The sequence below is a fragment of the Camelina sativa genome, chromosome 9 (assembly GCF_030686135.1).
Source record: "Camelina sativa cultivar CO46 ecotype springtype chromosome 9, ASM3068613v1".
Lineage (NCBI taxonomy): Eukaryota > Viridiplantae > Streptophyta > Magnoliopsida > Brassicales > Brassicaceae > Camelina > Camelina sativa.
Window position 1 is genome coordinate 662,231 of NC_141888.1, and position 19,185 is coordinate 681,415.

General features: G+C 32.2%; 4 protein-coding genes, 1 long non-coding RNA gene and 1 pseudogene across 6 annotated transcripts; 2 read left to right on the forward strand and 4 right to left on the reverse strand.

The window, feature by feature from the left end:
- Positions 1-1,231: 1,231 nt before the first annotated feature.
- Positions 1,232-3,133, reverse strand: LOC104710077 (WUSCHEL-related homeobox 6-like). Its single transcript, XM_010426620.2, has 4 exons — positions 2,809-3,133; positions 2,383-2,700; positions 2,173-2,237; positions 1,232-1,869 (listed from the first exon to the last, which is right to left on the reverse strand). Exons 1-4 carry the CDS (start codon positions 2,897-2,899, stop codon positions 1,555-1,557), a joined length of 789 nt encoding a protein of 262 aa, XP_010424922.1. The 5' UTR covers positions 2,900-3,133; the 3' UTR covers positions 1,232-1,554.
- Positions 3,134-4,364: 1,231 nt separating this feature from the next.
- Positions 4,365-6,035, reverse strand: LOC104710078 (CLAVATA3/ESR (CLE)-related protein 16 pseudogene; annotated as a pseudogene). The gene is made up of 2 exons (XR_015564984.1): positions 5,895-6,035; positions 4,365-5,039 (listed from the first exon to the last, which is right to left on the reverse strand). The product of XR_015564984.1 is annotated as a CLAVATA3/ESR (CLE)-related protein 16 pseudogene (transcript).
- Positions 4,365-8,435, reverse strand: LOC104710079 (pentatricopeptide repeat-containing protein At2g01510, mitochondrial). The gene is made up of 3 exons (XM_019230342.2): positions 6,377-8,435; positions 5,895-6,046; positions 4,365-5,039 (listed from the first exon to the last, which is right to left on the reverse strand). The coding sequence occupies exon 1, from the start codon at positions 8,356-8,358 to the stop codon at positions 6,604-6,606; it is 1,755 nt and encodes a 584-aa protein (XP_019085887.1). The 5' UTR covers positions 8,359-8,435; the 3' UTR covers positions 4,365-5,039; positions 5,895-6,046; positions 6,377-6,603.
- LOC147937533 (uncharacterized) lies at positions 4,389-5,606 on the forward strand. The gene is made up of 2 exons (XR_015564985.1): positions 4,389-5,079; positions 5,181-5,606. It is a non-coding gene; the product is annotated as an uncharacterized LOC147937533 (long non-coding RNA).
- Positions 8,436-10,369: 1,934 nt separating the features above from the next.
- Positions 10,370-11,432, forward strand: LOC104710080 (MLP-like protein 328). Its single transcript, XM_010426623.2, has 2 exons — positions 10,370-10,614; positions 10,914-11,432. Exons 1-2 carry the CDS (start codon positions 10,428-10,430, stop codon positions 11,183-11,185), a joined length of 459 nt encoding a protein of 152 aa, XP_010424925.1. The 5' UTR covers positions 10,370-10,427; the 3' UTR covers positions 11,186-11,432.
- A 4,622-nt stretch (positions 11,433-16,054) lies between these two features.
- Positions 16,055-17,393, reverse strand: LOC104710081 (protein C2-DOMAIN ABA-RELATED 10). The gene is made up of 3 exons (XM_010426624.3): positions 16,977-17,393; positions 16,667-16,762; positions 16,055-16,552 (listed from the first exon to the last, which is right to left on the reverse strand). Exons 1-3 carry the CDS (start codon positions 17,088-17,090, stop codon positions 16,223-16,225), a joined length of 540 nt encoding a protein of 179 aa, XP_010424926.1. The 5' UTR covers positions 17,091-17,393; the 3' UTR covers positions 16,055-16,222.
- Between the last annotated feature and the right edge of the window lie 1,792 nt (positions 17,394-19,185).

The window sequence follows — 19,185 nt, forward strand, 5'->3', positions numbered from 1 at the left end:
TAAATTACTAATTCTATAAGAAAAAGAATTAAGAAAATTATACAATTAATTACTATAATACTTTAATTAAATAAATTATACTGTCAATTATTAATCCTAAAATAAAAAGGATTGTAGATATTCACTTTTACATAAAAAAAATAATTTTCTCATGATAACGTCTTTGAATTTTAATTAATTTATGATAATGTTAGTATAGTTTTATTTATAATTAATTGGACAAGTAGTAAAACTATTACATATGAGAGTAGAAAATATGAAACCAATATATTTAAGATATTTTTACTTTTTCAAATATGAGATAAAATTATTTTCAGTTTTTTTTTTTGAGAATTATGTTTTATTAATTTTTAGTTTTTAAAAAAAATATTAAGTAAGATATAAATTTGATATAATGCACATTTTTCTTGATATGAAAATTATAAATGTTACTCATTGGGATTGAGTGCATAGAATTAAAATCTAATTTATTATCATGTAAAATAAAATAAAAAATTGTATTGCAAGATGGAGTGTGTGAACTCGAAATCCGGTTAAAAAATCAAATGAAATAAAATTAATTTTGAATACAACTTATAATTTCACATATTTTTCTTATATCTGCGTTAATACGCGGACCTAATCTAGTTGTAAATGAACGAGGGCAAAAAAGAAAATGTAGGACAAATCTTTTAGGTCCAGAAACAATAGAGTCAATTCAAGAGTTATGGCCAAAGGGATGATAAATGCTTTGTGTAGTTGTCTTTAGGAAGTGTTCTTCATCCTCTGTCTCAAAAAGAAAAAAATATCACACCATTAAACATTCATGATCTAAAAAGAGTACTAAAGATGGGTAAATCAATGTTCTGTTTCTCGTAGATTATTATTAAGTCAGGATTTTGCACAAGAACCCTCGGAAACTATAGACGTTATCAAATGTTAATATACACATTTATGTGATTAAGACCTTTGGAGCATCTCTTGTTTGATTTTAAACACATATCTATATTGGTCGATTCTTTTGTTTCTATTAAATTCAGAAAACAAATGAGAAAATGGGAATACATTAAAGACCTTTTTGTCTTCATTCCATCAAAACTCTTTTGATAATAAACCGCACATTTGCTAAATTCACTGAAAAATTCTAAAGGAATTCTAAACACAGTGCAATGTCAGCGTCGAATGTCTCTCTCAGAGAGTCCCGTATCAATTGCAGTGTAAGAAGAAAAGAAGATGAGAAAGCATGTGAATATGTTAGATAACATATATTTAATATATATATTCCTTACATAGACAAGGAACCATCGAAGGTTTCACTTTCACTTTAAGACATATATATAGATAGATAGTTGAGGCTCCAAACCCCAAAGCCCCCAACATGGTCCAACTTCACATTTAGGTAATAAGTCATAACAATAATAATCTTCAAACCCTTCCAACATTTACTACACGTCTCCATCTTTCAAACTGTTCTCGTCCATCTAAGAAGAACATTTTGGACAAAACAACAAATAAAACTTCATTAAATCCTTCTAGTCTTATTTATTACTCACACATGGGTACGGTTTTGGCTCGTCAGTTCTTCAGAGGCAAGAACTCGTAGTAGAAACAGTAGTTGCAGCACGCTTGGCTTGCATTCGCATTCTTCTTCTCTTCAAACCAGCTGGTTTTCTCTTGGTTCTCCAGAACCGGGAAGAGATTTAAAGTTCGGATCTCCCTCGTTTCAACTTCTCCTCCTGGTTCTTCTTGAGTTACCGACGACGAAGTAACAAGATTTCTCCACGTGATGTCTTTACCACCCTCCGATACCCTCTCTGATTCTTCTGTCCTCCCGTGATCTCCATTATTAGCATTGTCGTCTTTATTGTAACTCGCCGGAACTAATTCATGCTGGGCATTACAAAACAATATAACTCTTCTCAAGATAATTAATTAACAATTATATTTGGAAATTTAAGTCAATGATAAATATTTAACTGAGATGGGACTAAAAGCTAGCAGCCTTTTCCTATCATTTTTTTTTCCCTAATTATATTGCTCTCTGCATCCATTACTTGTCTTCCCCAACCTCCCATACATATTTACATTAATGTTTTTTTCTTTTTGGTAGCCTAAAACGTGTTTATTTGTTTGCATATATATACACATAATCACATATACATTAATATAAACCTAAATAAATTGATAAGATACCTGTGGCTGTGGGTCTGTTTGTGGAAAAGATAAGCAGCTCTTTGTCCGATCAACCCGATAACCACCTGTACGTAATTGCCACGTTATATAACTCCTCAACTAGCATGCATCAAATTCTAAGTAGTCGACAAACATTAGCTTTAGTTGTATACCGTTAATTTAACCCCCAACTAAAACCCAAACTGTTTATCCTAAAAATCTATATAATACCTGATGATGAATCCTCGACGTCTTGATGTGGTTCACGAACATTGTCAGTAGCAACTTCTTCACAACGGCGTCGTTTTAGTCTCTCTCTGGCCTTATGATTCTGAAACCAATAGAACACATTCTTCCCTTCGATTCTGCCATATTTACGGAGCTTGGATGCTATCTTTTGGATCTGTTCTGTCGTCGGCGTCCGTGTTCCGCTCCTGTAAACCTCTTCTAGCGTCGTGATCTGCTCGGGTGTTGGATTCCATCTCGACGTCGTCGCCGCCACAGAAATGTTACTTCTACCGTCGTCGTGATCGTTGCCGTTAATCTCGCCTGAAAAATAAAATTTATAAGTATTAACAACCAAAGAATTATACATATTGACTTTGAGTTAAGTCTCTATATGTAAAGTTAGGAGGTAGCTAGTAGGGCTTTTGGTACAGTGTGTGATAAGAAGATGATGAGGTTGAGTAGTAGTATTAGTAGAGAGGGGGAAATAGTTGACGAGGTTGTTGTCGGAGACGTATCCCATGCTTGCTATCTAGAAACACAAACTTTGCCCTAATCACTTTTAATTCTGGGAAGGTTAGGTGGATATGTAAAGGGCGGATTCTCCGTATAGCCAATCAAAAAAAACAGATGAAGAATATAGCATATTGTATCGCCGTCTTGGCGTTTGGGAAGAACAAAAACGAAGAAATTGAAATGATAGTTTTTTCTCCATCGCAAAAAAATTTGTTTCCAATAAAAATTGAACACGTGACACAAGAACAACCCATAAAACAGTTCTACAATAAAAACTGTTTTACTGATCTAAGCACACTTTATCATTTTTTCTAATATTTTTAAACCTAAGAACACCCTAAGTGTTACACCAATAAAGATGGCCTAATAAAGAAGGGACGAAGATCAACGTTTATTTTTTGACTAAACCATTTGGTATTTAATTCGATTGTGCTGGAAAATTCTGTATTTAAGTCACAAACCTTAACAAAATAGAAAAATTAACCCGTGAGTGAATAGTAAAAGTAGTATTCAAATGAGCATTAATTATGTTTGTACGTATATAAATATAGAAGTTCTCTCAAAAAGAGAGAAAACTTATTATAGAGGGCGAGGAGGTCCTTTTGGGTCCTTGGGGACAGGCATCCCCATCGAGAGAACCGTATGCATTAAGTTCATCAAACACATTCAAATGAAACCAAAATTATTAAAGCTAAACCATCAAATGACCTACTGTCATAAATAGTTTCTTTCTCCCACGTCACAATAATCATTTAGCCGATTTTATCATAAGCTTTTCATCTTTTTTTTTTTTTTACTTTTGTATTAATGAAACCTCTCAACGATATACTATATGGACTAGTTTTCGATAATATTGATGTAGTCATTCTGAAAATGTTTAAATTCATGTTCTGTTCATGCAATTTTGACTGTAAAAAGGGTATTATTATGTATTTTTCAACTATTAGCCTACCATATTCATATTCTCACTTCTAAAACAATTCCAAAACAATGAGCTCATCATTATAATTAACTATTAGTCATAATGCCGTGAGTTTCACCAAATACCAAGTTTTTGGTTCTCCTTTTTTCAGGAGCGAAAGAGGAGTCAACACTCAACATCTTCCATGTTCATTATATATCTAAAATTAAACATTTTAATAATACAAAATATACTACAATTGTTTTTTTTATTACTATTATACAGTATGTATGTAGTATACGATTAGTCTTTGGACCCATTCAACATCGATCTAAAAAAACATAAATATACTATATGGGTTAAATAACAATAATTAAACAGTTATCACAAAAAGACAACCTTCTTTTTCTGCATAGAACATGATCTTCGAAGAAATCCATGCATTCGAATCTTCAACCCTTTTTTAAATCCTTCTTCTAATATACATATTTTAAAAGAAGAAATTTAACAAATTCCAATAAATACTGATCTAATTAAAATAAACACAAAACTACTTTGACTAATTCATATGGATCTTGAAGGTCTTCTTGATGGTAAGCCATTGATGCAAAAGAGTTACAACAACTGAGAAACAAGATCATTAACTCTTAGCCCTCAGATTAAACAAAGGCTAAGGATAATGATCCATATCTCATTCTCATACTTACTAAAACAACAACAACCAAAAAAAATAAATAACATTAAAAACTACAAAAAAAAAAAAAAAAAGTAGCTGAAGAGATCTTTTTTTTTGTTTTTCATACGTTTCGAAGCAGAGAGAAGGATTGAAGAATCTCAAGGCAATTTGTTGGAGGTCGAAGAGAGACCAGACACGTGTTGTTCATTAGCTTTTTTCAGTTGTGAAGAGGATTTGGACCTGTGTGAACTAATCTCTTGTCGTCTTTATAAACGTCATCCCTGTTCTCTTCTTCTCGACGTGGACCCATGAACGACACTGATGAGGCTTTTGGAGCTCGAAACGATGCTGTTTCATGGAAAGGACCAGCCTTTCTCGGTGGTGCTGAAGGGTAGGATTGGTGATGATGATGGTATTGATCAGGAGATAGAGCTGAGGAAGACAGACCAAAACGAGCAAATATCAAGATTCCCCAAAAGAACACTGTGGAGGTTGTTGTGAGTCCTCTTCGTCGTCGTCTTCTTCTACTTCTTCTGTTGTCTTGCTCGGTTCCTATACTAGTCTCCATGGCTGGTTTGAAAGATAAGCTTTTTTAGAAGCCCATGAAGAGGTAGTGAAAACAGAGTAATCTGAGTTTGTATCTCTCTCTCTCTCTCTCTGTTTACTCGTGACAGAAATTTATTTCCTCTTTGTCTGTGTCTGAAAGTGCAGAGCAGGTTTTGGATTCGACAAATTGATGAGAAAAAATGGGTTTTGAGTAGATTATAATAATAATAATTTCTTGAAAAGAAAGTGAGTAATTTTGAGCAGTGGTGGTAAGAAGATAAAACCCAAAAGACAAAACACTTTCTTTTGTTTTGAGTGAAGTCTAAGTAACAAAAAAGTTTGTCTGAGTCTCTTTGGATAATGAGAAAGAAAGAAAGAAGAAGTAGAAAGAGGAGAAGATGAAAAGAAAGATTTTTCTTATTTTATGGAATTAGCTTTCTGTGTGTTGTTTATTTTAATTTCTCAGTTGTTCATTATCTTATGGGTCTTATCAAACGATCTTGACCCTTGATTCCTGGGAGAACCTTCTCACATCTGTACTATACTCAAGATTTTTTTTAACTTTGAAACTTTATTTTTATTTTTATCTAACCTCCTCCAATGCTTTGATTGTTCTCTCTGCTTAAATTTATTTTTATTTTTATTTTTTTTTTTTATCTAATAAACGAAAAATTACAATACTGCCATGTTGCTTGGAGATGGTGCAGTGGACAGTTCAGTATTAATAGCCGTTGTCCCCGGGAAAAAAGAAAACGAATTTATGTTTTCTGAGAGGAGAGAGAGAGAGAATGGTATTTTGACTGGTGAAATCAAATTGATGGTTAATGTAAAAAGTGTTTTTACTAGTTAAAGCAAGTTGTGCTTTTAATGGAAGATTACCTTAGTTTTGCTAAATTGACCCCCCAAAAGATGCCGTTGTTGCAGAGTCTTTTTGCTTCGAATGTCTTGACGACAAGTGAGATAACCTCTGTTCTCTGTTTTGTCTCCATCTATCTCTCTGTCTTTCACGAGAACTTTTTTCTATTTCTTGCCTGAAAACCATAAACAAAAGCAAACTCAGTTTTTTTTCAGTGTCAATAGCCATCTAATGACTGACATTAACATTGAATCCGAATTCACACATTTTTTACCCTTTTTTTTTAATCTCCTGACAAAAAGGTATGCAAGTAGTTCAATTTCAGCTAATTTATACATCACTAGAGATTACAATACAAGATCTTGAATATACTAAGAAAGATACAAAACCCATTAATTGGCAAAAAAACGTTAGGCAGGGAAAGATCTACATAATTAATGAGAAATTAAAGACTCAAACAAGCATTAATGATGAGTAATTATTATGTACAGATTGACTTAGCTACCTTATTCAATAGCGTCTCTCTGTTTCAGGCTTCTCTGACTGATGCAGCAAATGAAACAATAAGCTTCAAGATTTGTTGCCATCTACAAAGTTTAATGGATCAATAACTTGGCTTTGCATCATCAACTCATCTTCTGAATCTATTCCACAGCATCAGTTATATTCCAAATCTGTGAATGCATATTTTCTCATCAGATCCCTCTTAATAATCAGAACATCAATAAGAAGTCACCAGAACTCTCTGCAAGAGCAAACACCATTCCTGAAGTGGTGAAACCTGTTCTTGTCTCTCATAATGATCTCTGTCGAAGTAAGCCTGGAAACAAACTTGGAGAAAACATGGCAATCATCACAGGTTCTCAAGTTCTTCATAACCCGTATAGGATGTCCCGCTCTCCCATTAATGAGTCCAAACGCAATAGCGAGTTTCTCACTGTGATGACTGAGAGAAGATTCTTTTTCCTCCATTTCCACATCATGAAACACCGAACCCGTCTCAGGAACATACCCCATGTTCCTTATCCTCTTCAAGATTTCATCCAATTTCTCATGTATTGCCTTTGATTGCGGATGTGATTTGTCTCCTCTATTGAAAAAATGGACTTTTCCGTCAAACTCAACAGAACTGTAAGCTGCAACCTTTTTAGTGCCCAGCTTCCTCATTTTACTCCTTACTTTGTCAACACAATCCCATTTACCAGCAGCTGCATAGATATTAGACAGTAGTACGTGGTATGAACCAATATCAGGAGCTGTTTCTACAAGTACGTCTGCCACTTTCTGCCCCAATATCATATCACGATGAACCGCACAAGCACCCAACAAAGCTCCCCAGATACCCGTATCTGGTTCCACTGGCATCTTTTTGATAAATTCATAAGCCTCCTCTAGAAGACCAGAGCGTCCCAAGAGATCAACCATACATGCATAATGCTCTTTTCTCGGCTCAAGATTCTTATCATTCGATCGAACCATGAGACTGAAATACCTTTTCCCTTCGTTCACTAGTCCAGCATGGCTACAAGCAGAGAGGACTCCGAGAAAAGTCACATAGTTAGGTCTGAGTCCCTCACTTTGCATCATAGTGAACAATGCCAAGGCTTCTCCACTATCTCCATTCATTGCATATCCTACGATCATCGTGCTCCATGAAACCACATTCCTATGTTTCATTTCGTCGAACAATACCCTCGCAGCTTCGGTGTTACCACACTTCAAGTGCATATCAAGCCTAGCATTTTCGACTATTATGTTACAATCAATCTCTTCTCTTCTCGCGCGATCATAAATTTCTTCTCCGACCTCTAAAGAGCCTAGCTGACCACAAGCAGAGAGCATACTCACAACTGTAAAAGAATCAAACTGAACTCCATCCGCACACATCTTGAGGTAATACTCAAGAGCTATAGCAGAGTTTCCCGTCTGAACACAAACAGCAATAAACGCATTCCAAGCCACTAAATCTTTGACTTGCATTGACTCAAACAAGAACCCCGCTGAGCTCAACTCACCAAACTTCATGTACATCATCACCAACTCAGTTGCAACGATCCCAAGACACTCAAAACCATTTTTGACAACATGGGCATGAAGGGAAGATCCACAGGGCAAAAACCCCAGCTGGGAGATCGCCTTCACCCCAAACGGGTAAGTGAACTCATCAGGACGGACACCAAGATCACGCATTTTCTTATAAAGTAAGAAACTTTCAGAAGGGATCTGGTTCTTAACGTACCCTTTAAAAAGAGTGTTCCAAAGGAAGATCCTCGGCTTGTGCATTTCGTCGAACAGGTGGCGTGCGTAACACATGTCACCGATAAGCACAAGATTCTCTAACAGCTGGGTTAAGAGGCTGTTCTTTTCAGAGAAACCTGTCCTTAGTACAATCGCATGGATCTTCTTAAGCTGCCTGGGTTTTGAAGAACTTGCTCGTAGAAGCTCGGAGAGCATTTGTTTTGTTAATGGCGTTTGTTTCGCAAGCATCTCTTTCTCTTCTTGTCGTGATCGTCTGATTTTTTTTTATACAGTACATCTTAAATATGCAGTCCCCCTCTCTCTCAAATTTTGAAAGCCCAATTTCTTCAAGAAAAGGCCCAATAAAGTAAGCCCAACAGTGCCAGAAAAAATATAATAAATCATTTCTTCTTCTTCTTCTTCTGCTGTTTTTTTTTTTTTTTAATTTTTGTTCTTGAATGATTCACGATACTGTAACAAGTGGTAGTGTGGATATAAGGACGTACCCATCAACCATGTCTAAATCAATGGAATCAGGTGACGTGTGAAACCCCAAAATTTTATGAAATTGTCTACTAAATTATTCATTTGACATAAGCATGATTTCTTTTTTTCTTTTTGTAACCATTCCATTCCTTAATTAGTTTTTATTATCCAAAGATATTATTTATTTTGTATTTGTTTTCTTTAACATTTAAATATCTCATTTTTTTGGTCTTTTTTGTGTGTTTTTTTGTCTAGCAAATTCTGCAACATTTGTAGTATTTGAGTTGTTTGTATACTACACAAATGTGGTCATACTAATTACTAAACGTAGTTCAGTCTACAGTAGATCGAGTGAACAATGGTATTCATCATCTCTGTCTATACACATGCATAAAAAGTAAGTATGAATGTAAGACTCCGTTCTAATATTATCTAGAAGAACGTCCACTCTAAAATCACATATAGAACGAAAAAACAACATACACTATATCATTTAATTTAGTAGTTTATAATAGTACTATACTAGTGTTGATTGTTGTAGTGTAGAAACGGATGTTTCGACCCCATCATCATAATAAATTTAAATTCATTGTCTAATCTTTTCTCTTCTCAGATCATAGTTTTATTGATTTTTTTTGTCGTGGGACAGCGGAAGCGTGGAAAACGTTTGGCCAATAATATCCGTCTCTTAATTGTTTGATTTGAGTTCTCCTTAACTTATAATTAATTTGCTATTATCTTTCATTAATCTGGACTAGAAAAAAAAAAAACAAATCATTTGATTAAACGTTCGATTTCATATCAAGTCATGAAACCCGAATCAAAACCAAATCGCGCCGGAACAGACACAAGTCATATAGGGATATAAAAAATAATGAAAATAATATATTTTCAAATCATTTGATTACATTCATACACTCTTTGTCGTATTCATAAGGTAGCCCCATCCATGTTAGATAGAGAGCTTCATCACAACTCATCATTCTGAAATAATGAGAAAAATGGCTCCGTTTCACCACCAGATTACCGACACCCGATCAGCTTTAAAACCAACCTCAATCTCTGGTTCATGCATGTAACTTGAATCTAACTATATTAAGATGCAAGGGGTTGGCTATTGGATAGATTGTTTTTATTCCTTTCAAATTGGATCGGATTTAAACTATTTTGACCAAGGAACTTACTGATCACCCCTATAATTCGGTCACAGGTTTCAAAACACTTTTTAAAAGATGTTTTTTTAAATCACCATTTAAAAAACATGCAGTCATTGTCGACCAGGTTTCCCATCGGTTCACCCTATTTTCTCTTTTGTAGATAGACGATCGTGATTGTTAACAGCTTCATTAAAAATATTTTTTTTCTGTCGCTTCATTATTATTTTCTAGGAATGTAACATTTTCTATTTGACAACTACGATTCAAGTGAGGTGTTGAATGTTCAATAATGTATGTTCCGAGTTCAAGAAATAAATCTTCCTAGCTAATTTTTTATATTTTTTTATTTTATAAGAATTTGGATAAACGTGAATCAACACAACTCAATTTACCGTGAAATTTTAACCTATTTAGATTTAGGCTCAGTAAAATGAAGACAGACTTGTGAGTAATAAATATGCATGGCCATTGTTTTTCTAAAAATCCAATCTGCAATAATGCAAATCGACACAGAAGCGCGTGGTAAAAAAGAGTTTTAGTCAAATGGAGAAAAAAGCATGTTTTTTTTACGTTTTGACCGTGACATTTCTCTATATAAACGAAGGCAACCAGAAGTGGAAGTATTCATACACCAAAGAACCAAACAAACAGACGAAAAAACATCCACTTCACGAAATGGCAACGTCGGGCACATATGTGACGGAGGTTCCGTTGAAAGGATCAGCGGAGAAGCACTACAAGCGGTGGAGGAGTGAGAACCACCTCTTCCCCGACGCCATTGGCCATCTCATCCAAGGTGTCACCGTCCACGACGGCGAATGGGACTCCCATGGAGCCATCAAGATCTGGAACTACACATGCGGTAATTAACTTACTTTACTTATACTTAATCAATCTGAAAACTAGGATTTTTTGAAATAAATACTGCCAAATTATTCTTTGATTATCTATATGAAATCACATGAAAATGAATATATATATATATATATATATATATATATATATATATATAGTGGTACCAATTTGTCACAAGTATACAGAGAATCCATTTATCATACGGTTTGACCATACATATTTAAACTCATCTCATAATCTCATATGCATGTGGTACTAACTTATTAATATTTATGAATTATAATTAACACATATATATGTATGAAGATGGGAAAGCGGAGGTGTTCAAGGAGAGGAGAGAGATAGACGATGAGAACATGGCGGTAACTTTCAGAGGACTTGAAGGCCATGTGATGGAGCAACTTAAAGTGTATGATGTCATCTTTCAGTTCATTCAAAAGTCGCCTGATGATATCATCTGTAAGGTCACTATGATCTGGGAGAAGCAAAACGATGACATGCCTGAGCCCAGCAACTACATGAAGTTCGTCAAGAGCCTCGCTGCTGACATGGACGATCACGTTCTCAAAGCCGTCTAAATCCCTTTCGAATTCGATCCACCTCAAACCATCATATATCATCACCCTCTTCTTTTGTGTTCGTGTGTATCATGTATCTGTGTATGGTGTTTTAAATACAATAAATGTCAGTTCGCATATGTATGGTTTCATCTACTGTAATATGCATGCTTTGATGTTGTTTAATATGGTTGAGGTTTCATGTATGTTCATCTTTACATGTATCCGTAGCTTGTTAATTAATGATTTTAAAGAGAAATTAAACTAATTTTATCCTTTTTAGCACCAAAAAAATAATATTTGCACTATAAATATATCAGCTTCCACTTTTGACAACAACAAAAAATGTAACAGTTCCACAAATGGCACATTAGGTATATACAGTATTTAGTGGTTGTGTTATTGGTCATTAATTTTGTTGTTCCTTTTAGTGGTTGTATTATTCATTTACAGCATTCATTATATACAGTTTTTAGTGATTATGTTATTCATATACTACTATTGTATATTGTTGCTGTTTTTGTTTCTATATTTACTATAGAGTAATAAATGCTGTCCTTGTATGGTCATATAGGTAGCATTCATCTTTTCTTCTAAATTCGTCGTGAGTAGTACTGTATCATTATTTTATTGGTCGTTTATAAAGAAATAAATATCAGTACGAACGTATAATTAAAGTTGTGTAGATATTTAGAAAATGGACAAAAAGAACAGTTGAATTTAAAAAGGTTGTAGTACTTATATATATATTGGTGTAATAGTCTTTACAGAGTGATCATTAGATTAGAGGATTCGAGATGGGTTTGATAGTTTTTTCAGGACGTGAAAAGGCAAAAAAAGACACCGTTCGTAGAGATAATCCACCGTATCTCTTATCTTCATCTGTTGGACGTTCGGATCGGAGTTCCATGAACACAATCATTGCTTAAGTCTATACTACTTTTTCTAAATTTGTGGATATATCTATACTAGTATTTTTGCAGCAACTTTTGATAAAAAATTCATTTTGAAAACAATTAGCATTCAATGCATTAACTTTAATATTATTTACCAAAAATTTCAAAAAATTAATTATAAGTAAGATTTAAAAAATAAGGAAATCTTTATACCTCGTTCAAATATAAATATATGATTCTCTTTCATTTTTATTTGAATATATATTTAAATTATCTTGAATTATTCTATAATACATTTAGTTAATAAAAATTGTGATTTTTTCCTGCATATGATGTAATACAAAATTTTTAAAACGGATATATATTACTCAATAGATGAATAAAAAAATACGGGTACAATATCCCACATCGTCTAAAAAAATTGGGCAATAGTTCAGAGTCTTACTATTAAAGAGACCAAAATAATTCCGAATACAAATGAGTAGAAAGCTTGATTTATCAAGCATTCAAACTTTAAAAGCTTTTATTTGGTTTATTCCGGTTCTTTATTTTAAAGATTTTTAAAAGGTTAAATATGATAAATATTTAAAACTTTTAAAAAGTTAAATATGATAAATATTATACTGTAGATACACAATAAATATTAAAAATTAAGATGATATAGTGTGAGTAAAAATATTACGGGACGGGGTTATATAGCGGGACGGGTTTTATCGATATTTATATAAATTAAAAAATATCATTAATTCGGTGTTACACGGGATCATTTTATTATTTTTTAACATTGTCGGTATCAGAGAATAGACATATTTAATTAAATTGATGAAATAAAGATTATGTAAAAAATAAATTAAATTGCGGTATTATATGGTTTAAACCATAAAAATAACAATTATTATATAATATAACATATTTAACTAACAAATACAACTTCTAATTTAAATATTTTAATTATAAATAATTTTGTTCTGCGGTGTACCGCGGATCCTAATCTAGTATGATCATATATGTGATTATTTTATTTATTTTAAAAGTTTTTTTGGATGGAATACTATGCCAAATCATATGCTGAATATGAATTATGAAAATAACATATATTTTATAAGATCTATTCTAGTATATCTAGATAATTAACCCGTGGCATACCGCAAGTTAAGTTGTGTGATAAATTTTTTTTTTTTTTTTTTTTGATTTGTTAAGTGTTTAAAATTATATATTAGATTTTGATTGTTAATATTGTGAGTTAACCCGTAGTATACCGCATATTAATGTAACGTATGTTTGTCAAAATCATCTTAACCGAGAAAATGCCTACAAAACAACATTATTCTAAACTTTAATTTAATCTGAGAAATCATATTTCTTGAAATTTTAACCTTTGCTCATATTTCTTGGAATTATTTCATATTATAGTGACATATTATTGATTCGTGCTATAACAAATCAAATTAGAGTGTTTATAATTTTTAACTTTTTGATCTATCATATATTTATGATATTTTTAAAAATATCAAATTAAACTATTTTAAAATATTTCAAATTAATTTATTTTAAAAGTTTAAAATATATTAAACTATACAATTCAACAAAGAAATATATGAAATTGAATTTAAATATTCAAATTTTGATCCGTTACTCAGTTAAAATTTTAGTTTAATAGATATTTTTTTAAAGAATAATATTACTAAAGCTTGAATATTTTATGGATTGAACAATTTTTTTGGTATGAATAGAGTGTATTTCGGTGAATGAAAATGTCAATGATTTATACTAAAAGTTTGGAGGAGTGTTAGATAAAATATTATTTCGTTTGAATTAATTTTCTTTAATTGCCTAAAAGTATATATGGCCTAACAGTATATGGTTGTTAGAGATTTTATTTCTTTTAAGTTGTATTATTTTTGGGATATTCTTTTTAAGTGTATCTATGTATAAGTTAACCCATATAACCTATTTTGTAACCAACTAATGAATCAAATAATAACTATAACTTTATAACTTATGACTATTATATAGTCTACCAAAAAGAAGTTGTGTACTTCCGAAATATTAAATAGGGGATATAAAGATGACGAGGATAGTGGTTATTTTATGCATTTCGTCATACCTAATACTCGTCTTTTTATTGTATGATAGCAACTTCGAAAGCGTGAACTATGATTTACAACACTATCAAAATTAGCAGAAATATTTACTAACCTACGATTCTAAATTTAATTTCTAAACAATATTTGTGATGTACACGAAAAAAATAATATGATTAAACATTATTATAGCAAAGTACGAAAGAAGACTTTTAAAGATTTTTGCAATATTAAATTAGATATGAAAGTACTAATTTAATAAAGATTAATTTAGAAAGAATATTTTCTTATGTAATTAGTAGACTTTGTTAAGAAAAAGTCTCTAGATCCAAAAAAAAAATCCTTTAGAACGTTAAAAGACGGAGAAAGATTTTGTAATCGTTTGACATTTTTTGGTGTGAGAGAAGAGGTGAGTTTATTACAAGGTGATAATTTTTGTTGTAGATTAGTGTTGTTGATCGTAAGTTAGAGTTTCATCTTCAAATTACACATCCAAAAATGTAATTTTGTTAAAAAAAACATAAACATGCACCTTGCTTGTGCGTCTCTTGGTAATTTCGGATTTTGATGGTGATTTTGGAAATAGAACATAAAATGTGACTCAATAAATAGAAAATAACATGTGATATCTTAAAAAGTTGTAGAAGCCACAATTTAATAAATTTGTAATAGACATCATGAACATGATGATCATCATCTATATTCGTCGCCATGATCATTAACTTATCCTCATCATGACTATTATTACTATTATCATCACTATCACTAGTATCACGATCACTATCACCAATATCACCCTCGTATGCTATTTTTGTTACAATTGTTTATGTGGTAATTAATCATTGTCTTGATTCTTGATTTTTGTTACAATTGTTTATGTGGTGTTGTTCTTGAATTCTTTGAACTTGGACATATCTCTCGATTCTCAAACCAAGTTATGTGGCACGCAACCTTCTTCGAAAACCACTAAAAATAGGAACCCACAAACCGGACTCAAACTTAGTAAGCCATAGACGAATAAAAAGGGTTCTCTCATTTAATCATAAATAAAATAAAACAAAAATGATATGAAAGAAAGAAAACCTCATACACACAGAAAAAATATGATATATCCACAATATGGAGTAAACAAACAAAAAAAAAAAACTCGAATGATTCGTTGAAACATCTTCTTTTTCATGAGAAACCTAAAATATTCATATGTTTTTTTTTTTTTTTCTCTTTCGACCATTTCTCCAATTCCATTTCTCTTCTGACATAGTATATAATTTGATATTCTTAAGACTTTTTTAATTTTATAAACAAAATTTTGGGGACACCATGTGTATATGCACACTTTAGACATTGTCAAAATCGACCATGCTTGCTCATTATTCCATATTTTACAGTAACCTGCGACCTGCCGCCTGCGTGTATAACGGTGATTTGTGAGTTGATGACCATGACGGGAAATAGACAGACTACATTATAGATCATTTAATTTAAGAAATGAGACTTTCGGGGTAGCTTGTGCCTTGTGCCTTCTCTTTATCGTACAGAATTAGTTAATCTTATTTATATATGCATTCAATATACCCCCAAAAAAAAATTAAAAAGACTGGCCCATGAAGATTAGATATGAGTCATATGACTAGGGCAAACTAACAAAGTACGAACCACTATAATTGACCCTACAAATCCAATGAAGCTACGAGCGAGCGAAACCCATAACTGCGTCCGTCACTATCCCATCCGATAAATATGTTGTGTACAATTACAAATATAGTCTGTTATATTAATAGGCCGTATCTATTAAGAAATGATCCACTGAAGTTTAAAATTTGTAGCCCATCTAAAATTACATCACAAATGCAAAATTACAAAAGAAAAACAAAATCTTGAGAATCCAAAACAGAAAGTGAAAAAACTCATACAAAAAGTCTCAAATTTTTTCCAGCTTTTGTTCTTGATCATGCCATTGAAAATGGTCATCAAGAAAACATACATAATTTGCTTGCTTATACAATATCGAAACAACAACACCAACAACAACAACTGTTGCATACAAAAACACACTCAGATGACAGAACATTAATTAATTAGGTAGAGGAAGAGCCTTCTTTGGCAGCGGAAGTGATACCTCTGCAACCAGCACCTTCATGCCACTCAAGCATGATCTCAAGCTCGCCGCACTCGACATTGTTAAGTCTAAGGATCATGTCTTGTGTGATCTTACCATTGTTCCAAACAATGCTACTTTCATCTGATAAACAATTGTGCCTTGACGGTTGAACCCTTTTGATAGCACAACCATTAGGTAGCCGCAAAAGCTCCATCCCCATTTTCAAAGCCTCTAAATACGGTTGAATGTCAATGTTCGCATCTCCCATTTTGTCATCCCCCGTGAACTTATCCCAGTCAAACACTGTCTGAACAAATTTCATAATAAACAACAAAAACACAATAATGTTATTATCCCGACAGGAAACAGAACGGAACAAGAGATAAGTACTTGTCTGAACCAAAGCTTGAATGTTGTTTACCAAGCGGATTGGGACATTGAGATCTTTGATTGCAACAGTCATTTCTTCATTCCACACTGGGTTGCAATTTCGTTTCACCACACGTGTCTTCAATGTCTGAACAATTTTTTTATTCTTGTTTTAGAAAGAAAAAAAAAAAAAACAGAGGATTTGGAAGAAATAAAAGTGACGATCACTACCATATGAACAATTCAAGAAAACTAGCAACAGAGGATCCCAAGTGATTTGTTCTTTTTTTTAACGAATATAAGGCGATTTGTTCTCTATAGATTTCAAGATTCCTCAGGAGAAAGAAAGAATAAGATGGAACCTGATCGCCGACGGTGATAACGATGTAAGGATCGCTGCTACGGTGGTCGCGAATGGCGAGATTAATCCCTCGTTTGACGTGAATCGTGAGCAATCCGAGAGGCCTTTGATCCATCGATGGAATTGAGAGAGAAGAAAGGGCTTTTTTTTTTTTTTTTTTTGACTAGGTCTCTTGGTCTTGGAGATGATGATGGTAAAGAGGAGGAAGAAGACGAAGACTAATTTAAAAAGAAAGATAGAAATGGAATTGGTGCTTGTGATCTCGTCCCCAACTATTCATCACGTTCTCAATCTCTCCCCCCCCCCCCTTGTTTTTGCCCCTAACACAAAAAAAAAAAAAAAAAAAAAAAAAAAAAAAAAAAAAAAAAAAAACCAACCTAGGATTAGGAAGAGAGAATCTAACTTTTCAACGTCGGACAAAAAAAATACTATCATAGATGAGCGGCTGGTACTAGTAATGGGCTTGGAGGTCTTCATTAATGGGCCAGTTAAAAGATTTCAAGGTTGTTAGATAAATTATAGTAATATATTTAAAAACCATATATGTTTTAAATCTTTTGCATATTTTCGGAGCGAGCAAGCATTTTGTTTACTCCTGTTCCATGTCAATTATTTTAAATCTTTTTAGTGCACAGTTAGTCCAATATGTGTAGTCATGTTTGACTTCAATTTTTTTCGACCAGAGACAAAACACAAGCCTGATATTTTTATTTATGTCTAGTTGAAACAAATAATTTAGATAATTTCATCAGGATATGTATGAAAAAGCTATTACTAAACTACAAAACTCTTTTTAAAATTTTTAATCTTGTTAAAAATGCTATAACAACAAAGTGAGACACATCTAGATTTATCAAGGACCTGATCTACCCTTTTCCTTTTTAATTTTAATTTTGTTTTTATTGTGGATAAACTTTTAATTTTGCTTTTTAAGAGATGGGAAGGGTGATACTAATTCACAGCAGCTCACGTGATTAGTAGTCACAAAGTGAATATCAACTTTTTTATTTCTCTTATTTAGACATTAGATTCTATATAAAAAAATTTGTTTTTTTGCCAATAGATGTTTGTATTCCACCGAGTATTTTCTCAAAATATAATTAATAAAAAAGTAAAAAAAAAATATAACCCAACTAAATATTTTATGAAACAAACAATTATATAAACATCAATAAATACAGTTTATCTATACTAATCTTTTTGCACCATTTTTTGCTCCACTTGACTTTGATTTAGTGAAAGTTAGAGTTTTTTTTGTTTGTTCTTCTGATCGTTTCATGGGTTTTAGTTCTCTGACTTGAGTTTCAGCATGTTGTATTGTATTATACATACCCAAAGATTTTTTCGTTACTTAGGGTTTTTCTTCACTGTAGCCTTGGGTTTTCCTCTGTTCGTCCTCTTGGAGATCATATTGTTTTTATAGTAGTTTAAGATGCGTGTGATTAGGGATTGAAATATTTTTGTTTCCAATTTTTTTTGATTTGATAAGGGATCATATAAGGGATCGTATATAAGTTGTTCCCATTTTTTTGTTCTAGATTGATATGATTTCGTAATTGCATTAACGTAATATTTGCTATATTTTTGTAAACATATTTTTGTATATTTTTGTTTATTTAGATTGTAGGGATTGCAATATTTTTGTATATTTGCTATATTTTTGTAAACATATTTTTCAATATTTTTGTTTATTTAGATTGTAGGGATTTGCAATATTTTGTTTTCAATTTTATTTGATTTGATAAGGGATCGTATTTTTGTAAGGTTTCAATCACAAGATTATAGTAGTTGCCGTTTTGATATATTTTATATTTTTGTATATTTTTGTTTATTTAGATTGTAGGGATTGCAATATTTTTGTATATTTGCTATATTTTTGTAAACATATTTTTCAATATTTTTGGGATCGTATGTTTGTAAGGTTCGATCACAATATTTAAGTAGTTGCCGTTTTTGATATATTGTACATGTAGTATTAGAGAGTATGATTAGGGATATCAATATTTTTGTTTCCAATTTTTTTTGATTTGATAAGGGATGGTATTTTTGTAAGGTTTCGATCACAATATTTAAGTAGTTGCCGTTTTTGATATATTTTGATATATTTTACATTAATGTAATTGCATTAACGTAGAGTTGATATCATTTAATGTCGTAGTTGCCGTTTATTGTTCTAGATTGATATGATCGAGATTGTCTCGTAATTCAAT